The 17,764-nt window shown below is 41.0% G+C and overlaps 1 protein-coding gene across 1 annotated transcript in view; it reads left to right on the forward strand.

Moving 5' to 3' along the window:
• LOC126474266 (uncharacterized) overlaps positions 1-17,764 on the forward strand; it is a 108,808-nt gene that overhangs the window by 5,180 nt on the left and 85,864 nt on the right. Inside the window, exon 3 of the mRNA XM_050101731.1 lies at positions 12,718-13,260. Within this exon, the coding sequence (XP_049957688.1) occupies positions 12,718-13,260 (543 nt within the window). The remainder of the gene's footprint in view (positions 1-12,717; positions 13,261-17,764) is intronic.

Below are 17,764 nucleotides of genomic sequence, written 5' to 3' on the forward strand. Positions count from 1 at the left end.
ACACAGCCGGGAACCAACCCGGGCCGTTTGAATTGATTTTCTGTCGAGCTGACCACTCAGCTACCGGGGAAGGAAAGTACTATGATATTCTACACTGAATAAAAAAATTAATTGGTCCTCTCCATAAGCGCTGTTAAAATGCGATGGATGCCAGCTTCAGAAGGAGAAATGTTTTTATTGATGGTGTGACGGTCACTATTACTTGCCTTACTACCGATTTTAATGTGCATCACCGATTCGCCGCACAGCTCTTACTCTATATACTCATTTCCTTAGGTAATACACTATTGGCCATTATAATTTCTAGACCACGAAGATGGCGTGCTACAGACGCGAAATTAACCGACAGGAAGAAGATGCTATGATATGCAAATGAGTAGCTTTTCAGAGCATTCACACAAGGTTGGAGCCGGTGGCGACACCTACAACGTGCTGACATGAGGAAAGTTTCCAACCGATTTCTCATACACGAACAGCAGTTGACCGGCGTAGCCTGGAGAAACGTCGTTGTGGTGCCACGTGTAAGGAGGAGAAATGCGTACCATCACGTTTCCGACTTTGAAAGGTCGGATTGTAGCCTATCGCGATTGCGGTTTATCGTATCGCGACATTGCTGCTCGCGTTGGTCGAGATCCAACGACTGTTAGCAGAATATGGAATCGGTGGGTTCGGGAGGGAAATACGGAACGCCGTGCTGGATTCCAACGGCCTTGTATCACTAGCAGTCGAGATGACAGGCATCTTATCCGCATGGCTGAAACGGATCGTGCAACCACGTCTCGATCCCTGAGTCAACATACGGGGACGTTTGCAAGACAACAATCATCTGCACGAACAGTTCGACGACGTTTGCAAGAGCATGGACCATCAGCTCGGAGACCATGGCTGCGGTTATCCTTGACGCTGCATCACAGACAGGAGACCCTGCGATGGTGCACTCAACGACGAACCTGGGTGCACGAATGGCAAAACGTCATTTTTTCGGATGAATCGAGGCTCTGTTTACAGCATCATGACGGCCGCAATCGTGTTTGGTGACATCGCGGTGAACGCACACTGGAAGCGTGTATTCGTCATCTCCATACTGGTGTATCACCCTGCGTGATGGTAGGGGGTGCCATTGGTTACGCGTCTCGGTCACCTCTTGTTCGCATTGACGGCACTTTGAACAGTGGACGTTACATTTCAGATGTGTTACGACCCGTGGCTCTACCCTTCATTCCATCCTGTGTAACCCTACATTTCAGCAGGATAATGCACGACCGCATGCTGCAGGTCCTGTACGGGCCTTACTGGATACAGAAAATGTTCGACTGCTGCCCTGGCCAGCACATTCTCCAGATCTCTCACTAATTGAAAACGTCTGGTCAGTGGTGGCCGAGCAACTGGCTCGTCACAATATGCCAGTCATTACTCTTGATGAACTGTGGTATCGTGTTGTTGAAGCTGCAATGGCAGCTGTACCTGTACACGCCATCCAAGCTCTGTTTGATTCAATGTCCAGGCGTAGCAAGGCCGTTATTACGGCCAGGGATGGTTGTTCTGGGTACTGATTTCTCAGGATTTATGCATCCAAATTGCGTGAAAATGTAATCACATGTCAGTTGTAGTATAATATATTTGTCCAATGAATACCCGTTTATCATCTGCATTTCTTCTTGGTGTAGCAATTTTAATGGCCAGTAGTGTAATTCACCAAACCCCAGCAACCAATGTAAACTGTAATGTCTGCACAGTCTCCGGCATCCGACAGAGAGAGTAATATGGCTGAAGCCTCCATCTCAGATGCCGTCGCCGCTGTAGACCAAGCTTCTAGCGCCGAGCCCGGACCTGCGCCGCTGCCGCTCCTCCAGTCCGCAGATGTCGTCCCCTCTCCCACTGTACTACATAATCGCGCTGAGTCTTTCAGCCTGTACTCAAACGCAGTCACTTTCGGTGGAGCTCCTGTTGGCACCGACACACAACCAGCCGCAGCTCCAAGTAGCTTATCAGCAAACACTATCTATTTTGGTGGTGTCCCTGTTCACGTCCCGGGAGCTGTTTGCTGCTAACTTGTGAAGCCAGTAGAATACCTCGTTTACCAAGAAGCTGAAATAAGTTAACCAACACTGAGTTAGTTGTCAATATCCTGTGTTAATGTCATTCTGAATAAAAGTGCCTTTCATTTGACTATTGAGTTTTAATTATTTATACCTTCATTTCCACTGTACTTCTTAATAATCATTTAACTTTCGAATTATTCACTGTAGAATGATGAACACTTAAAGAAATAATTTTAGAGCTGAAAGTCAGACAACTTTACATTTCAAAGAGCTTGTATAAGTCTATAATGCAAGAGCATGGAAAATAGAACTAATTATCATGTCACTCTTTGACAACATCAGAAGCTATAATCTTGAAATGTAGGAGAAAGTTGAAAGTGTTAAACACTTTAATACAGCTTAATGATGAAGGACGTCATTATACGTTAACGGCTGGGACTACAACAAGACTGGTTGGTGTCCAGGTAGCGAGTAAACACAGCAGCACAAACCCCAGCATCGAAAAGGACGACAGGGTCGCTCTTAGAAATATTGTGCATAAAACAGAAAGAACATTTCAGCTTTATACCTGGAAATACACAATGAGTTGACTCGTTTTCGTAAATACAGTGCAAGTAGGCTGTTTAGGTTTTTATGTTGGTAACGTCACGTAGCGCTGAAAATCACTGACTGTGCTGTGTGCAGTCCATGGCTGGTTGGACTCATTGTTGGAATATTCGCTATTGTAGTGTTGGGCTGTTGGATGTGAACAGGGAGTGGCGTTGGGCAGTTGGAGGTCAGCCGCCAGCAGTGGTGGATGTGGGGAGAGAGATGGCAGAGTTTTGAGCGGACGATATGGACTTGTGTCCGTTAGAGAAAGGAAATTTGTTTCATTGGATATCATAAAATTTTGTACAGACTTTTGAACGCTATTAAGGTAAATACATTGTTTGTTCTCTATCAAAATCTTTCATTTGCTAACCATGTCTACCAGTAGTTAGTGCCTTCAGTAGTTAGAATCTTTTATTTAGCTGGCAGTGTTGGCGCTAGCTGTACTGCAGTAGTTAGAGTAACGAAGATTTTTGTGAGGTAAGTGATTCATGGAAGGTATAGGTTATTGTTAGTCAGGGCTTCTTTTGTAGGGATTATTGAAAGTCAGATTGCGTTGCGCAAAAAAATATTGTGTGTCAGTTTAGTGATGATCAGAATAAGTAAAGAGAGAACTGTCTGAGTACGTTCAGTTTTACGCAGCTGTCTTTGTATCAAATAACGTAAAAGTTTACCAGCACAGTCATTCATAATTGTTCTAAGGGGACATTTCAACACCAGCTGAAATCAAGGACTGATTGAAATATTTCGTGGTTTCCGTAAATTGCTTAATGGCAAATGTTGGGATGGTCGATTCCACAATCTGTGTCTGTGAGTGCGCGCATGTGTGTGGTGTGTGTGTGTGTGTGTGTGTGTGTGTGTGTGTGTGTGTACTATGCCTCTGCCGATAATGACCTTGTATAATAAGGGGTAATCAAACATTAAATTTTCCTTCCTTCTTTTCTGTTAAGCCGACCGACGTCATAAACAACAGTTCCAGAGATACATCTAAGTGGAATAATAGGAATAGCTACTCTTTGCGAGGAGCATAAATGTGACCTAAAATCGTAATTAAGTTTTGGTGATGGAGCTGCTAGTCTCAGATCAGACATAAATTCGTATAGCTGATTTTAGTATTATCCGTCAACAAACAGTCTTGTACAAGCGTTTTAAGCAAATTCCGTGCTTGAAGTACGTTCATGCTGAAATCACATATGACTTATTCAGTATAGTTAATGTTGGCCCTCGGCAAACGATTAATCCTTCACGAATCTCACAAAATAAGCATGTATTTAATATAACACAGTAAGAAGCTGCACTTCTGAAAAATAAATCAGCACATGTGACCTATATCCACGTCTTCGATATCTACAGTCACAACATTACAGCAGGCAGACTTTATGTAGACAGATCTTGCGCAGGATGAGATGGAAACGTGTCTGAAAATGATTATCGTTCCTGCCACACCTCATGCGTTAGAGGCCTTGGGCACAGTTGCTTGTCTGAAGTTCGTTCAGCTGGAGACAGATGTCACCTATTGCAATATTCCATTGGAGTGGGGATAAGAAGTGTTCAATGGCCAGGTAGATCATGTGCTAAAACCGAACGCAGCAACCATTCTCTCGCTATAAACTGCACAGGGGAAGAGGAGAGTAGTATCCCTATCTAATGCTTCAAGCAATCAATTTTATTTTGGTTTTTCACTCTTATTGTTCCGCCTTTTTTCACATTACACGTCGTCATCTACTGCGCATATAATTTTATCGGATGATTTCAAACATGGTGTAATACTATACATTGACCAACCGTTTTCTACGTCGACAAAAGTTTGATCTGATTTCTGTTGTACAGAGAGACCAATGATTTTAGTGTCTTTACCTTTTGCAAAGCCCAAATGATCATTATCTAACTCTAAGTTATCTTTCTATTCTTTCCCACATTATTTTTATCAGAAAACTGCACGCACGAATTGTCATACTCATTGTCCTGTACTCTTGTATTATTATTCCCTGCTCTGTGATATTACGACCGACCCATCAGTGTAAATGCAGAATATTTGGTTGAGCGGTGTATGCTAGCAAATTGCTGCGATATGGTTGGGCCTGTTGAGTCAGATTTGGCGCTGGGCAGAGCACCCAGGCTATGGCAAAGAGCTGTGAGCAGACGTGGGGAGCCGACGAAAAGAGACAGCGTCGGATTAGCAAATGTGAAGCGAGCTTCTCTGTATGCACTATCAATCACAAGCATGCGGTGTCAGCTAACAGAACAGTTGGTGCATTCTGTTGTATGTCTACAGTGGTAATAGGAATACATGAAAGCTGTCTGCAGTCTTCGATGCTCTCCTAGAAAAGAGAACCACCTGCCTCTAAATTGACAGGAATCTGTGTTAAAAGATGACAGAATGTAGATGGAGCAATCGTTTGAGATGAGTTGTAACGAGGTAGAATTTAATGGTAAACTGATTCTAGGGAGAAGGAGATGTTGCGGCAGGTCATGTATCGCACATTTAACCTTTTTTCCGTTTTTATCTTGGGATGTACCGGTTGTGTGGTATAGTCTGCGTTCGACTCGTATACAATTGTTTGTTTTGGCTGTGAGTTAGAGCTGTATCTACCTCCAGTCCTTAACAGCAAACCTCCTCATATCACGGTCAGCGGAGGACTTCCAAGACGTGTATGATGATTCATGTCCACCAATTTGATGGAAAACCTATATCGGCACCTTGCTCTAGACGAACGAACGGATATGCAAAATACACTGTTTTCCTGCCACAGCCGGTCGGAGTGGCCGAGCGGATCTAGGCGCTACCGTCTGGAGCCGCGCGACCGCTACGGTCGCAGGTTGGAATCCTGCCTCGGGCATGGATGTGTGTTGTCCTTAGGTTAGTTAGGTTTAAGTAGTTCGAAGTTCTAGGGGACTGATGACCTCAGAAGTTAAGTCCCATAGTGCTCAGAGCCATTTTCCTGCCACATCTTGGACATAAATCAAGTGTTCAGTTTCATAACTGCAGTGATTGTAAGTCAGTGGTAGGGGTCTATGAGTTACTGCAATCCATGTGTACATAATTGCTTCACAGTAATTGTATGTGAAAGAGACTGTGTTCTGTTCACGGAAGTAGCGCTGCACAGGGCGTAATTTCACATATCAAACACCGAGGTTTTTCATTTGTCTATTTCCACATAAGATGCCGTTGTTTCATGCAATTTACTTTGCTGACGATAATTTTATAGGACTGATGTGCTCATAGCATAATTTATAAACAGGAAGACGCATCAGACCATACGGCTCAGACCATACGGCTACCCCGTGCAACTGATGCAGTCTATACTATATAGCAACAGGGCAAGTTATACTTATGAGAGGTGCTTAATCGTCAGTGCAAAAATTGTCAAACAAGGAAAAGTATGCCCTGGGTACAAAATCGTGTTTCTTATTGGCTTTACAAATTTCAAGCTTTTGCAAGAGATCATGAGAAGCATGGGATTTTCGCGCTCTGTGAAAGATACGTATACTTTTTTTCAGTACTCATATAGTCTGTCTAGCCCTACACCTGTCACTGAATAGGTAGAGAACTATCCTGAGAAAAATAGCACACTAAAGTACAGGAGGAAATTCATAACCATGCGGAGTGTATGTGGACTGTGAAAGGTAACTCTGGTGGGACTATTTAAATGATTGAGAATGTTGGCAAAATTTATTTTCCCAAACAAGACATAAATTATACTAAATAAGTTATAGATTGAATACCATAAACAACTAACACGTCATTTACCACTCCACTGGGCGGATCCTGGTTGACAAAGACAGTTTAACTGCTTAACAAACTACTCTTTGGACTGAATACAACAACACACAAATGCTTCTGTTACGGTAAATTACAACAATATTAAACCTTGATTTAAAACAAATTATTTAAAATCGTTAATACTTGTCTCAGCAAATTGTTAAATTTCAATGCTTGCTTTAAGGGAAGGTATTAGAAAACATTAATCACTGTTCTATAACAAGTTGCTCAGGGATAACAATACCTGTATAAACGGATTATTAAAACATCAGTACTTGGGTTAGAGAAAATTCCTGGTCAAGGGGCACTTCAACAGGAGGGGGATTATGAACACATCCAATATATTGCCCTCATAAAAAAAAACCACCCAGGGGTTGATAATATGCCCCGACGTCTCCAGAAAAATTTGGGACGACACACAATCGGGCTCCCAAAGTACGTGGGCTCCGCTTCTCTATAACACAGACATAAACAGATATCCCACACATGAATATTTGCTGACATTGCAGGCTTGGTCACAAAACTGAGTTACCTTTAAATGACTAAAGAGCGAACAACTCCAGAGCCCTGGTAACTTTCTACAAGTTTCACGTCAGATCAAACATTTAAGCTGGTGCCCATCCACGTGTATTACAGAGCGACAAAATAAGCCCATTGGTGGGACCGCCCACCCTGACCAAATTAAGTGTGCTACGAAATTTTACGACAAAGGAGCTACTGTGGTATGTCACTATGTTAGACCCGCAATTACAGGATTGGCGTCACACTCTCTCATACAACAAGACAACACAATGTAATAATCCTCCAAACCACGAGGCAGTATCAGTAGCCTTTTGAAAACTTATCAACACAAAACGTACTAAGTAAAGAATAGGTATTAAACACAGGATAATGCTCCTCCCATAAAAGACAGGCATAACAAGGACATAGAAATCAAGATTAATTTATGCAAAGGGGCAGTCCACTACTCTTCGCAAAGTTAAACACACCTAGAAATACTCTAGAAAAGAGAGATGATTTTCAATTCCTCATGGAAGTTAGAATCGCCGGTGCGAGCATTACAGCTTGATAACCGACAAGGCCACTCAGTGTAAGAGTTCACTGAAATACTTTAAGAGAACCAAATAAATACTGTTTTTACAAAACCATCTAAGGGTGGCGAACATAACAAACCGGTGGCGACAATAATTTGGAGCTCTAGCGTGATAAAATACAACTCGTATAGCCACGCGCGACGCACAGACTTCAAGCGTGTTTACGAAGCTCATTCCCAAAGGAATGAACTACTAGCAAAATTTCTTTAATACCTAAAGCATTAAGGAAACGCACCTTCAAACAGACAAATAACCAGTCCGCACAGCAGAAATCTTTAAAGGAAAGCAACATTTAATGGCACATTTGCAGGATGGGCGTGGATGTATAGCAGTAGTGTAGATATAAGTTCAGAATATAAGTAAAGAATTACATAAGATATCAGTATAAGCGGTTGTATCGTTCGTGGCGTGCAACCGCTGAAACATTAAAATAATTACGCGGTTCACTTGTCTTGCCAAGAAGACGGCACCTTTTTTGTTCTGGAAGCCATCCTGCCCGGATTCATATCTGCTATCACTGCAGATAGTTATCTGGCACAGCACCATTAGTACATATATATATATATATATATATATATATATATAATGTTTCATTTAAGTTATAAGCAATTGTTCCAACTAAACGGCGTCTTGGCAAGGCTAAAGGTTCGGTTTTACAAATTATTTCAAAGGGCCAAAATGCTTCCTCGGTACTTTCATGCCTCTCATTAGTTAAAGAGAGAATGAACATCATATTGTCTAACTTTGGAAATCATTCTTGAAAGAAGATGATGCCATTCTTACTTCACCATAATTTTGCTTTAAAATATCTTGCATCCATGGCTAAAATTTACGTGAGAAGACTTCTTATAGTAGAAGTACTAATTATTACTTTTCTCAAAAAATTGTTTCAGTGTTAGCATAGACTATTAAAATTTTGGAGAGCACACCATTACATTATTTCACTCAGTCACTGCTAGCTGGTGACGTCTTCCACTTCGGTCTGCCCCTCGTTCCAAAGAAAAGGCTTTCCAGAAACGAAAACAAGCAGTCCACGTGCTAACCCTGTACTGTCGGTACGGTCTGGATCAGTCTACTCAATATTTCTCCTTTAAAAAAGGAATCCCACCAACAGAAAAGGCCAGGGAGAAGCTTGTCAGATCATAGGCCTAACAGCGTGCCACCATCGTTGTCTGAATAGCGCTCTTTTCAGTTAGTAAATTACTGCTTCCTCAGGAAGGGACCACCATTCGTAAATTTGAATGTTTTACATAGATAAGTGTATACCAACGAATAAATGTCTTCAGTACCTAAGCACAATATATTTTTACAGAGAGTTTAAAACATCTCTCTTCTCATATACACATCGAAATAATAGTTAATCTCAATTAATGACGACACACTATGGAAAGGGAAATGCAACGCTGTTCCGTTACAAGTTGTCATACAGATAACCTATTCCGAATGTGAAACCGATTGCAACTAAAACACTTCTATGTTAAAATATAGTTTTCATACGTAATTGTCTGTTATTATATGTAATTCAGTCACGCTCGTTCGAGAACGTTGTGGTATTTTATTGAAGTATTTGTTTCCCTTAGTAAGCAAAAGTATAAACTTCAATGTTCCATTTTCCTATGCGTGGCAACTCTGCTATTCATACTTAAGTACTTGGCAGAGGTTGTGTAGAACCAGTTTCAGGATATTTCTCTTCGTTCCATGTGACAAAATCAGCACGTATTATTTCCATGTGAGCTCTGATATCTCTTGTTTTACTATCATGGTCATTCTCCCTATTTAGGTGCATGCTAACAAAATAATTTCTCATTCATAAAAAGGCTGCTAATCGAAATTTTGTGAAAATGTCCCGCTTCAACGGAAGACGCCTTTGTTTTAGTGACTGTCACCCCTAATCGCGTATCATACAATACAAAACGAGGTGCCTTTCATCAATATTTTTCGATTTCGTCCGTCACTCTCGTCTGGTGAAGATCCCAGTAACACTCCATATGGGGAAAGACAAGCGTAGTGAGGCAGCATCTTTAATAGATTTGTTTCATATTCTAATAGTCCTACTAATAAGAAATTAGTCTTTGGTTCGCCTTCCCCACATTATTTTTAGCTCCACTTTATGAATTTAATTACTCTCAGTACATACGCCTCACTCGTAACAACTACAACAGGGGTTAAAATTTTGTAATTTTTAACGCCTGTTTAACTATCACGTATCAGTTCAGTTATATAGTACGATCCCCTTTGTCGCTAACCTCTAAGGTATAAAGCTTACTTGTTTTTCCTTTTGTATCTATGAATTTAATGTCCATGCTTCACAACTTCTGTAATATCACTTTTTTCCTAAAATTGTTTACCTATTCAGATGATACACAACATCACCAACACCGAGATCTCAACGATTTTTTTAGATATCGAGATGTCCTTCACTGGGTAGCGCACCCTCATTTCATGACCGAAGTTGAACTACCGATCTCATCACAATATATTTTTCTAGATGTGCATTTGGTGAAATGCTTATTTTGTATTTATTAATGTCCCTTGAACAACACAGTATTATTAAAGCTCACTAAGTAAAAATATTCTTCGTTCAGGACATTCGACAGCTGACTTTTCCTTTAACTACCCAGTTTGATGGAAGTTTTTGACCAATAAAACAAACTGCTTGCAATTTGGATAATCATCATTGCGCAACTTTCCTCTGTGCACTCTCCCGTTTTCATGATGTTAAAAGAACTTTTGCTAGTTCATGTAAACCTTAATGCTAGGTAGGTGGACACTTGTAATCGCAATTCCGGCACAGTGCAAGCTCTTGTTTGTAATGAAAGGTAACCAGTTAGCAATCGTCAGCCATGAATATTCCTCAGTCAAGATCTAGTACCTTCTCAAATATTCGTTTGCAGCCGTGCACACGCTTAACAAAACTCAGCACTGGATCAGCCACTGTTTCTCGCTCGGTGCTAAGACTCTGCGGATACACTGTATGTGCTGTTCCCTAAAGTATTAACGACACCGTTAGCGGAATGTATGCGTTCTCTTATAACGAAAGTTTCGGCTGTCAGGACTCACCATACTTACCCTCTCTAGATCATAGTAGTTAATGGATTTTAACCATCTTTTTGAAAAAAAAAAAATACTGAAAGTCGCCACCTTCTGAAATATTTTGTTTTGTAGCTAGTACAGGAAAGCAGTGAAAGTAAGTGCAGTTTCATACCAACAGTGAAAGTTCTGGACGGAAAAAACTGACGAGAGTGATTTAAGAGAACATGGAAAACGTAAATACAAGGTGGTTTGTCGGCATGTTTAAATCTAATTCTCTCAAAAACAAGTGATATAGCTCATGGAAACTCACACGTTCCAATATTAAGACCAGAAAATACGAACATGAGAAAACGATGCATCATATTTGTGTATATCTGGACTAATAAAAGTAAAGAAATGCAGAAAAAGAGGCAGTCAGACATTCTGTAGACTAAGAAGAAACGATGGACGTATTTAGCTGGTTATTTTCTACAGTGTGTGGAGGCAGTCGGAGTCCATAAAGCTAAGAGCGAGAGAGATCTGTGACGAAGTTAATGGATGGATGAATTGAGACCTTGACGTCAAACGCCTATCACTTATACGTGCAGACATCTGACATACGACCGTGGTGAAACGAAGCTTATCAGTTCATGCGAGAAACAGAAGATTGCTGAGACCTGACTGTGAGCGTGATAAAGAAGCACCATGACGTGAGTGATAATAATGCACCAGGAAATGCATCACCCCCCTCGTCCACGACTATTTAAACCCTCATGTCAGCGGACCAGCGGCACTGCATACCGTCGGTACACTTCGGCAGCAGACATGAGGACTCTGGTGAGTACCTTCCTCAGTAGTGAAATATTTGCATTTCAGCAGTGCATTTGTTTCTTTCTGATTTGGTTGCATCATTGGCACAAAGATAACAGTTTCATACCGAGTAACGGCTTTCTGCAGTGTATTTTCTGATTAAAATTAATTTTTCTATGCTGATTTTGGTCAGTAAAATCATCAACCTACAAAACGGACCAGGGCTGAAGGCACCCTCGGCTTCACTGTATTTTTTTCACATCTGAAGCTGTGTCGTTAAGGCACCGTATCTTACTGTACACACTTTTTCTAACATTTTCATGTCTACGATATATTATTTTCTGTAATTTCATTACCCAACAGAGATACAAATGCTACTTTAATTCACTTATACTTTCATTAACTTTTCGTACATTGTTAATAGACGGTGTAGGATATTCTCAGTTTTGTTGCACTTAAGTAGTCGTTTATTGCCAATCACAGCCTACTGCTGCATTCGTAGTTCCGAATGCAAAGGATAATTCGGAATACCTTAGACTTATAAATACGGTTGACATTTGTGTTGTTACATTCCGGAACTCGATAGTGTGAACCATCGAATACCCATCGATAAAATAAACAAGTGACAAGCGATAAATCGTTTTATTTAAGTTTACCAATATTCGCAGCGCTCAAGATGCCATCCGTTGTTGACTGTATGTTCACACCTTAGTATTTCCGTATGAAATTTTCCTTTCTTGTATCTAATTACAACATTAGAAAGAATACCTACACTTTTCAAAAGTCCGACATCACTGATATAATTACAAAAAGAGCGATGGAAGTAATGTATGGCAAGTAATTGTAAAACTCTTTTAAGTAATTCATTAAAGTTTCCAGCATGCTTTAATCAAGTTGTGATGAAAACTATAATCAGGCTACATGCGAAAATAAGTTTGCACGTATCTTGAATAGGAAATAAAGCAGACGTTGTAAATGAAAAAAGTAAATACAGATGAGAGCCCTTTCTGATCTAGTACGGTCGTCAATAAGAAAACATTGGTACAGTTTTACGTTAACAGCTAATAGTTTAAACAGAGCTGCATACTTCTTACTGTGTGTGTGTGTGTGTGTGTGTGTGTGTGAGCGCGCGCATGTGCATGGGCAAACGTGTGTGTGTGCGTGTATGTGTTAGTGTTTGTGCGTGGTTGAGAGTATGGGTTTGTTTGTAGATGTCCTGAGTTCTTGTACCCTCGGAGTTAGTACAGTCAACAGCACTAGAGCGCTTTTTCAAGAACACAGTGGATTACTAATTGTGTTCCGTTCATTCGGCAAGGAGAGATGTTAACACTATTGGATGATGGCAGTGTACTTGGAGTTTTTTAAGTTCAGCGCGATCTATGAAACAAACTGATTTCTTTTTTCACAGACGATTCTGCTGGCAGTGTTCGCAGTTGCTGTAGCCAGACCTCAAATCCTTGATGATGTGTCCAGCACGACGCCGCACGTGCCAAACGTGAAGACATCCGGAAGTGCAGACCTTGAGGACATATCCCTTATCAACGTTCCGTCTAGCCAGTTACCTTTCTTATTACCCGTTGAACACCTTCCAGACCATTATTACCCGTTGAACACCGCCAAAACAACCCAGTTACCTATTTACACTGCACGTAGCAATCTTCTCTTTAGCAGTGGGGACACAACTTTCCCATTTAGTACATCTGCACTCTGTTTCCTTTCTGACATCAGCGTCCCATACACGTATCCTCCTCTGAGCTCCTTTGTTACGAGTCCCCAGTATGGCTTCCCAATAAGAAACCCAGTTACTGGTCTGTACGCTATTGACTTCTCATCTGACAACGGCGGTTCCTTCGGCAACGTCATGAATACTGCACAAGAGGCAGTTATGGTTAATCGGCCTTCCATCTATGTCTTCGCTCCCGAGTATCTGTCATTCAACGATGTTCGTGAGGTAAGACAGTTGAGTCCAGTATTAACTTCTTTCCATGCGGAATGCTGTCTCAGTAATATCTCCGTTACAGGAACTAAGACTTTTTCAGATCCATTAGCCTGAGATATCAATGTATCATGTATTGTTAATTATTGCAAAGAATTTAATTCCTCTGTCTCACCCTATTTCAATAGATTACATTATACTCAGAACTCTGATTTCGTTCTCAATTTACCGTTGGAAAAAAGTGTATCTTGAATATGTGTTTGGTTGTTATAATTACGTGTGGTTGGCCTGCGAGGAACCGGGTTTCGTATTGTTTTAGACAGAGAGAAATCACAATAGACTAAAGCTGTGAGAAGTGCTCGGTTGATATCAGCCATTCCTACGAAAATATCATTATTAATATGAGTTCTGGTGCAGCACATAGTTAATTGACGGCTTCAGAAAATACAGTAAACAAAAGTATCTAGGAATAGTCGTTGTTGTTGTTGTTGTTGTTGTTGTGGTCTTCAGTTCTGAGACTGGTTTGATGCAGCTCTCGATGCTACTCTATCCTGTGCAAGCTTCTTCATCTCCCAGTACCTACTGAAACCTACATCCTTCTGAATCTGCTTGGTGCATTCATCTCTTGGTCTCCCTCTATGATTTTTTCCCTCCACGCTGCCCTCTAATACTAACTTGGTCATCCCTTGATGCCTCAGAACATGTCCTACCAACCGATCCCTTCTCCTAGTCAAGTTCTGCCACAAACTTCTCTTCTCCACAATCCTGTTCAACACCTCCTCATTAGTTATGTGATCTACCCATCTAATCTTCAGCATTCTTCTGTACCACCATATTTCGAAAGCTTCTATTCTCTTCTTGTCCAAACTATTTATCGTCCGTGCTTCACTTCCATACATGGCTACACTCCGTACAAATACTTTCAGAAACGACTTCCTGACACTTAAATCAATACTCGATGTTAACAAATTTCTCTTCTCCAGAAACGCTTTTCTTGCCATTGCCAGTCTACATTTTATATCCGCTCTACTTCGACCATCATCAGTTATTTTGCTCCCCAAATAGCAAAACTCCTTTACTACTATAAGTGTCTCATTCCATAATTAGATTAAGATTAGATTAGATTCGATTAATACTAGTTCCATGGATCATGAGTACGATATTTCGTAATGATGTGAAACGTGTCAAATTTTCCAATACATGACATATATACATGACATATAATACCCTCAGCATCACCGGACTTAATTCGACTACATTCCATTATCCTCGTTTTGCTTTTGTTGATGTTCATCTTATATCCTCGTTTCAAGACACTATCCATACCGTTCAACTGCTCTTCCAAGTCCTTTGATGTCTCTGACAGAATTGCAATGTCATCGGTGAACCTCAAAGTTTTTATTTCTTCTCCATGGGTTTTAATACCTACTCCGAATTTTTCTTTTGTTTCCTTCACCGCTTGCTCAATATACAGATTGAATAACATCGGGGAGAGGCTACAACCCTGTCTAATGACACTCAAATTAGGCTCAAATATATTCCAGTGATGAGAGATAGACATAATCAATAGTACATTCAGTCGACGATTTAGCGTTAACTATAAAGCACGTCAGTTTCAAATTTACTTGATTCTATCTTGATTTCATTATTGAGCAACACCAAGTGAGCTAACAGCGAATGATGTGGGGAACTGGTGACGCACTGACCCAGAATTCCTGAGTGTGGCGTCTCAAATACCTGTCCGGTCATCCAGATTAGGCTTTCCTGGTTTTTCCAACATCGCAGTAGGTAATTGATAGCACTGTGCACTTGATAATAACGAGAACTATTTCCTTCCACAATACTTGCTTGTTGCACACATCTGTGTCACAAAGTTGTGGCATTTCGTTCGACTCTGTCAAATTTTGTGTAACCCTCTTCTTTCTTCCACGAAAACGTTTCCGTGGCTCCCGAGACGATGTAACTATTTTATTTGTCATAGTTTTGATACTTACGGGTAATTAATAATTTGTCGTCGTTGTATTTGTTTAGATCAGTAAATTTTAAATAATGTATTTTGACCAAGTCGGCATGTTGCCTACTAAGTTAATTTGTTTAATAATGTCAGTGTGCATTAATCGCCCGTCCTTGTGACTGTACGCACGTATAGGTTCGACTTGTGGACAAAGATGTCGATGATTCCAGAATGAGATTTTCACTCTGCAGTGGAGTGTGCGGTGATATGAAACTTCTTACCAATGGTAGACCACTTGCCCGTGAAAGGCAAAGGTCCCGAGTTCGAGTCTGGGTCCGGTACACAGTTTTAATCTGCCAGGAAGTTTCATAGATTTCGATATCCGGCAAAATACATACCTGGGGTATTTAGATGAGATCTTAAGCCGCAAAGTGGTATAAGAATACCACATGTACCGCTTATATCTTGGCAGAAATACATGGAAATGGGCAAGGTAATTTTCACAACGGAAATGCCACAGATATACTTGCTTTGAAGTGATTTCCGCGTCAGATCAGGAGAATACTATGACATCCTATATCGAAACAAATTAATGTAATAAGCTGCTATCGTCGTATCAGCACTGTTGAAATAGGACAGACGCCAGCCATGGGAGGACGAAGGCTTTTGTAGGTGATATGAGTACGTGTCACAATTACGTTGTTAACTTCTAATTTTAAAGTAACACCATAAACCTTCTACAAAGCTCTTCTACGATGTGCTCAGTACCTTGGCTGGTAAGTCACCATGCACCTGTAGGTAACGGAAACTCTTTTCATCTGCATAGGATCTGGCATCCAACACAGCGAGCACCACGGCCAAAGTCGGCGCCGCCGCCTCCACCGCCGCTGCCACAGACACCGCCTCAGACGCCGTCGAGTCCGTAAGCAGAGAATCGAACGCCGAGGCCAGACCTGTGTCTCTGCCACTCGGCCAGCCTGCAGGCAGCCTCGCGTCTCGTATCGCACTACGGACTGCTGCTGCTTCTTTCAGCCTGTATCCCAACACCATGGCTTTCGGTGGTGTTCCTGTTGGCGCTAGAATCCAACAAGACGCAGTACCAAGCAGCCCATCACCAAACATGATCTACTTTGGCGGTGTTCCTGTTCGTGTTCTGGGAGCTCCTCGATACTAGATTGTAACGTCAGAGCCTTCTCTCGTTTACCAAGAAGCTGAAATAACCGGAAAAGGTCACTGAACTTTTTGTCTATGTCCCTTTTTCATATCGTTCCGAATAAAAGCATTTTCCTATTTCACAATGAAATATATATTATTTATCTCCCATGTGTTTTTCTACTCCTAAATAATTATTTTAGCATTCGATTTATTTCTAGAAAACAAGAACATTAAAGGAAATAATTATCTGAGTTTTAAACAAGACAAAGCTATTTAGGAAATGGTATGTGAGAAGCTGTATGCATTGGCTCGTAAGTTCGTAGCGTTCTCTTCACAAGTTTCATAACCACAACAAATAGACGAACACAGACATTAGTCGTCTGTAGTACAAGGGTGACACAGAAAAACGGGAAAATTTCCACTATCCAATAAAACTAGAGGTGATAAAGGAAAGAAATTGCATTCATAGTAATTAAAACCTAACAACCTCGGCACTTACGAAACGTTCATGGCATTTAACATTTTTAAAAATTACATCCTTTAGATGGAGTTCCCCTATACGAATACATTCGTGAAATCTGCTGTTGAGATTCCTCATTGACCGCTGCAGCATCTCAGCTGGGGTACTGTGAATTGCATCCCGAACTCTCTGTTTTAACTCATCCTGGGTTCTTGGTCGAGTCGTGTAGACTTTGCTCTTGAGGTAGCCCCACATGAAAAAATCACAAACGGACAAATCTGGAGATTTAGGGGACCAGGGAATGTTACCGAATCGTGAGATCACACGGTTTCCAAACAGTTCTCGACATATGCCACTGATTGTCATGCAGTGTGTGATGTCGCTTCGTCCTATTGAAAGCAGGCTTCTTGAACGTTTGAAAAGTTGTTCAATGACGGTGTGATGAAAGTTCGTAACATCTCCATACAACGATTGGCATTGTGTCCATGTTCATTTGCGAAAAAATCCGGTCCGATAATTCCATGTGATGAAACACCACACCATACTGTCACTTCACTAGCGTGTAAAGGGCTCTCATGAACGTCATTAGAATTTGCGTTTGTCCAGTGAAGGTAGTTCTGTTTATTCACATAACCTGTGAGATGAAAATATGTCTTGTCTGATATTCACAACTTGTCTAGAAATTCATAGTCATTGTTTATTTTTATAATTTGTTTACAGAATCCTAATAGTAACCGGTAATCGTTGTCCTTCAATTGCTGAACCATCTGCAGTTCGTACCGATGAAATTTCAAATCAAGATGAACAATTCTGCGAACACTCTCCCGGGACATTCAGACCACTGCTGCTTGTTTACGAATTGAACGCCGTGTGTTCCGTAAGACAGACTCGCGTACAACATCACTGTTCGCTGGAGAACGCACACTTCTTGGTCGTCCTGTTGGTTTCTT

The sequence above is a fragment of the Schistocerca serialis genome, chromosome 4 (genome assembly GCF_023864345.2).
Source record: "Schistocerca serialis cubense isolate TAMUIC-IGC-003099 chromosome 4, iqSchSeri2.2, whole genome shotgun sequence".
In the NCBI taxonomy this organism is placed as follows: Eukaryota; Metazoa; Arthropoda; class Insecta; order Orthoptera; family Acrididae; genus Schistocerca; species Schistocerca serialis.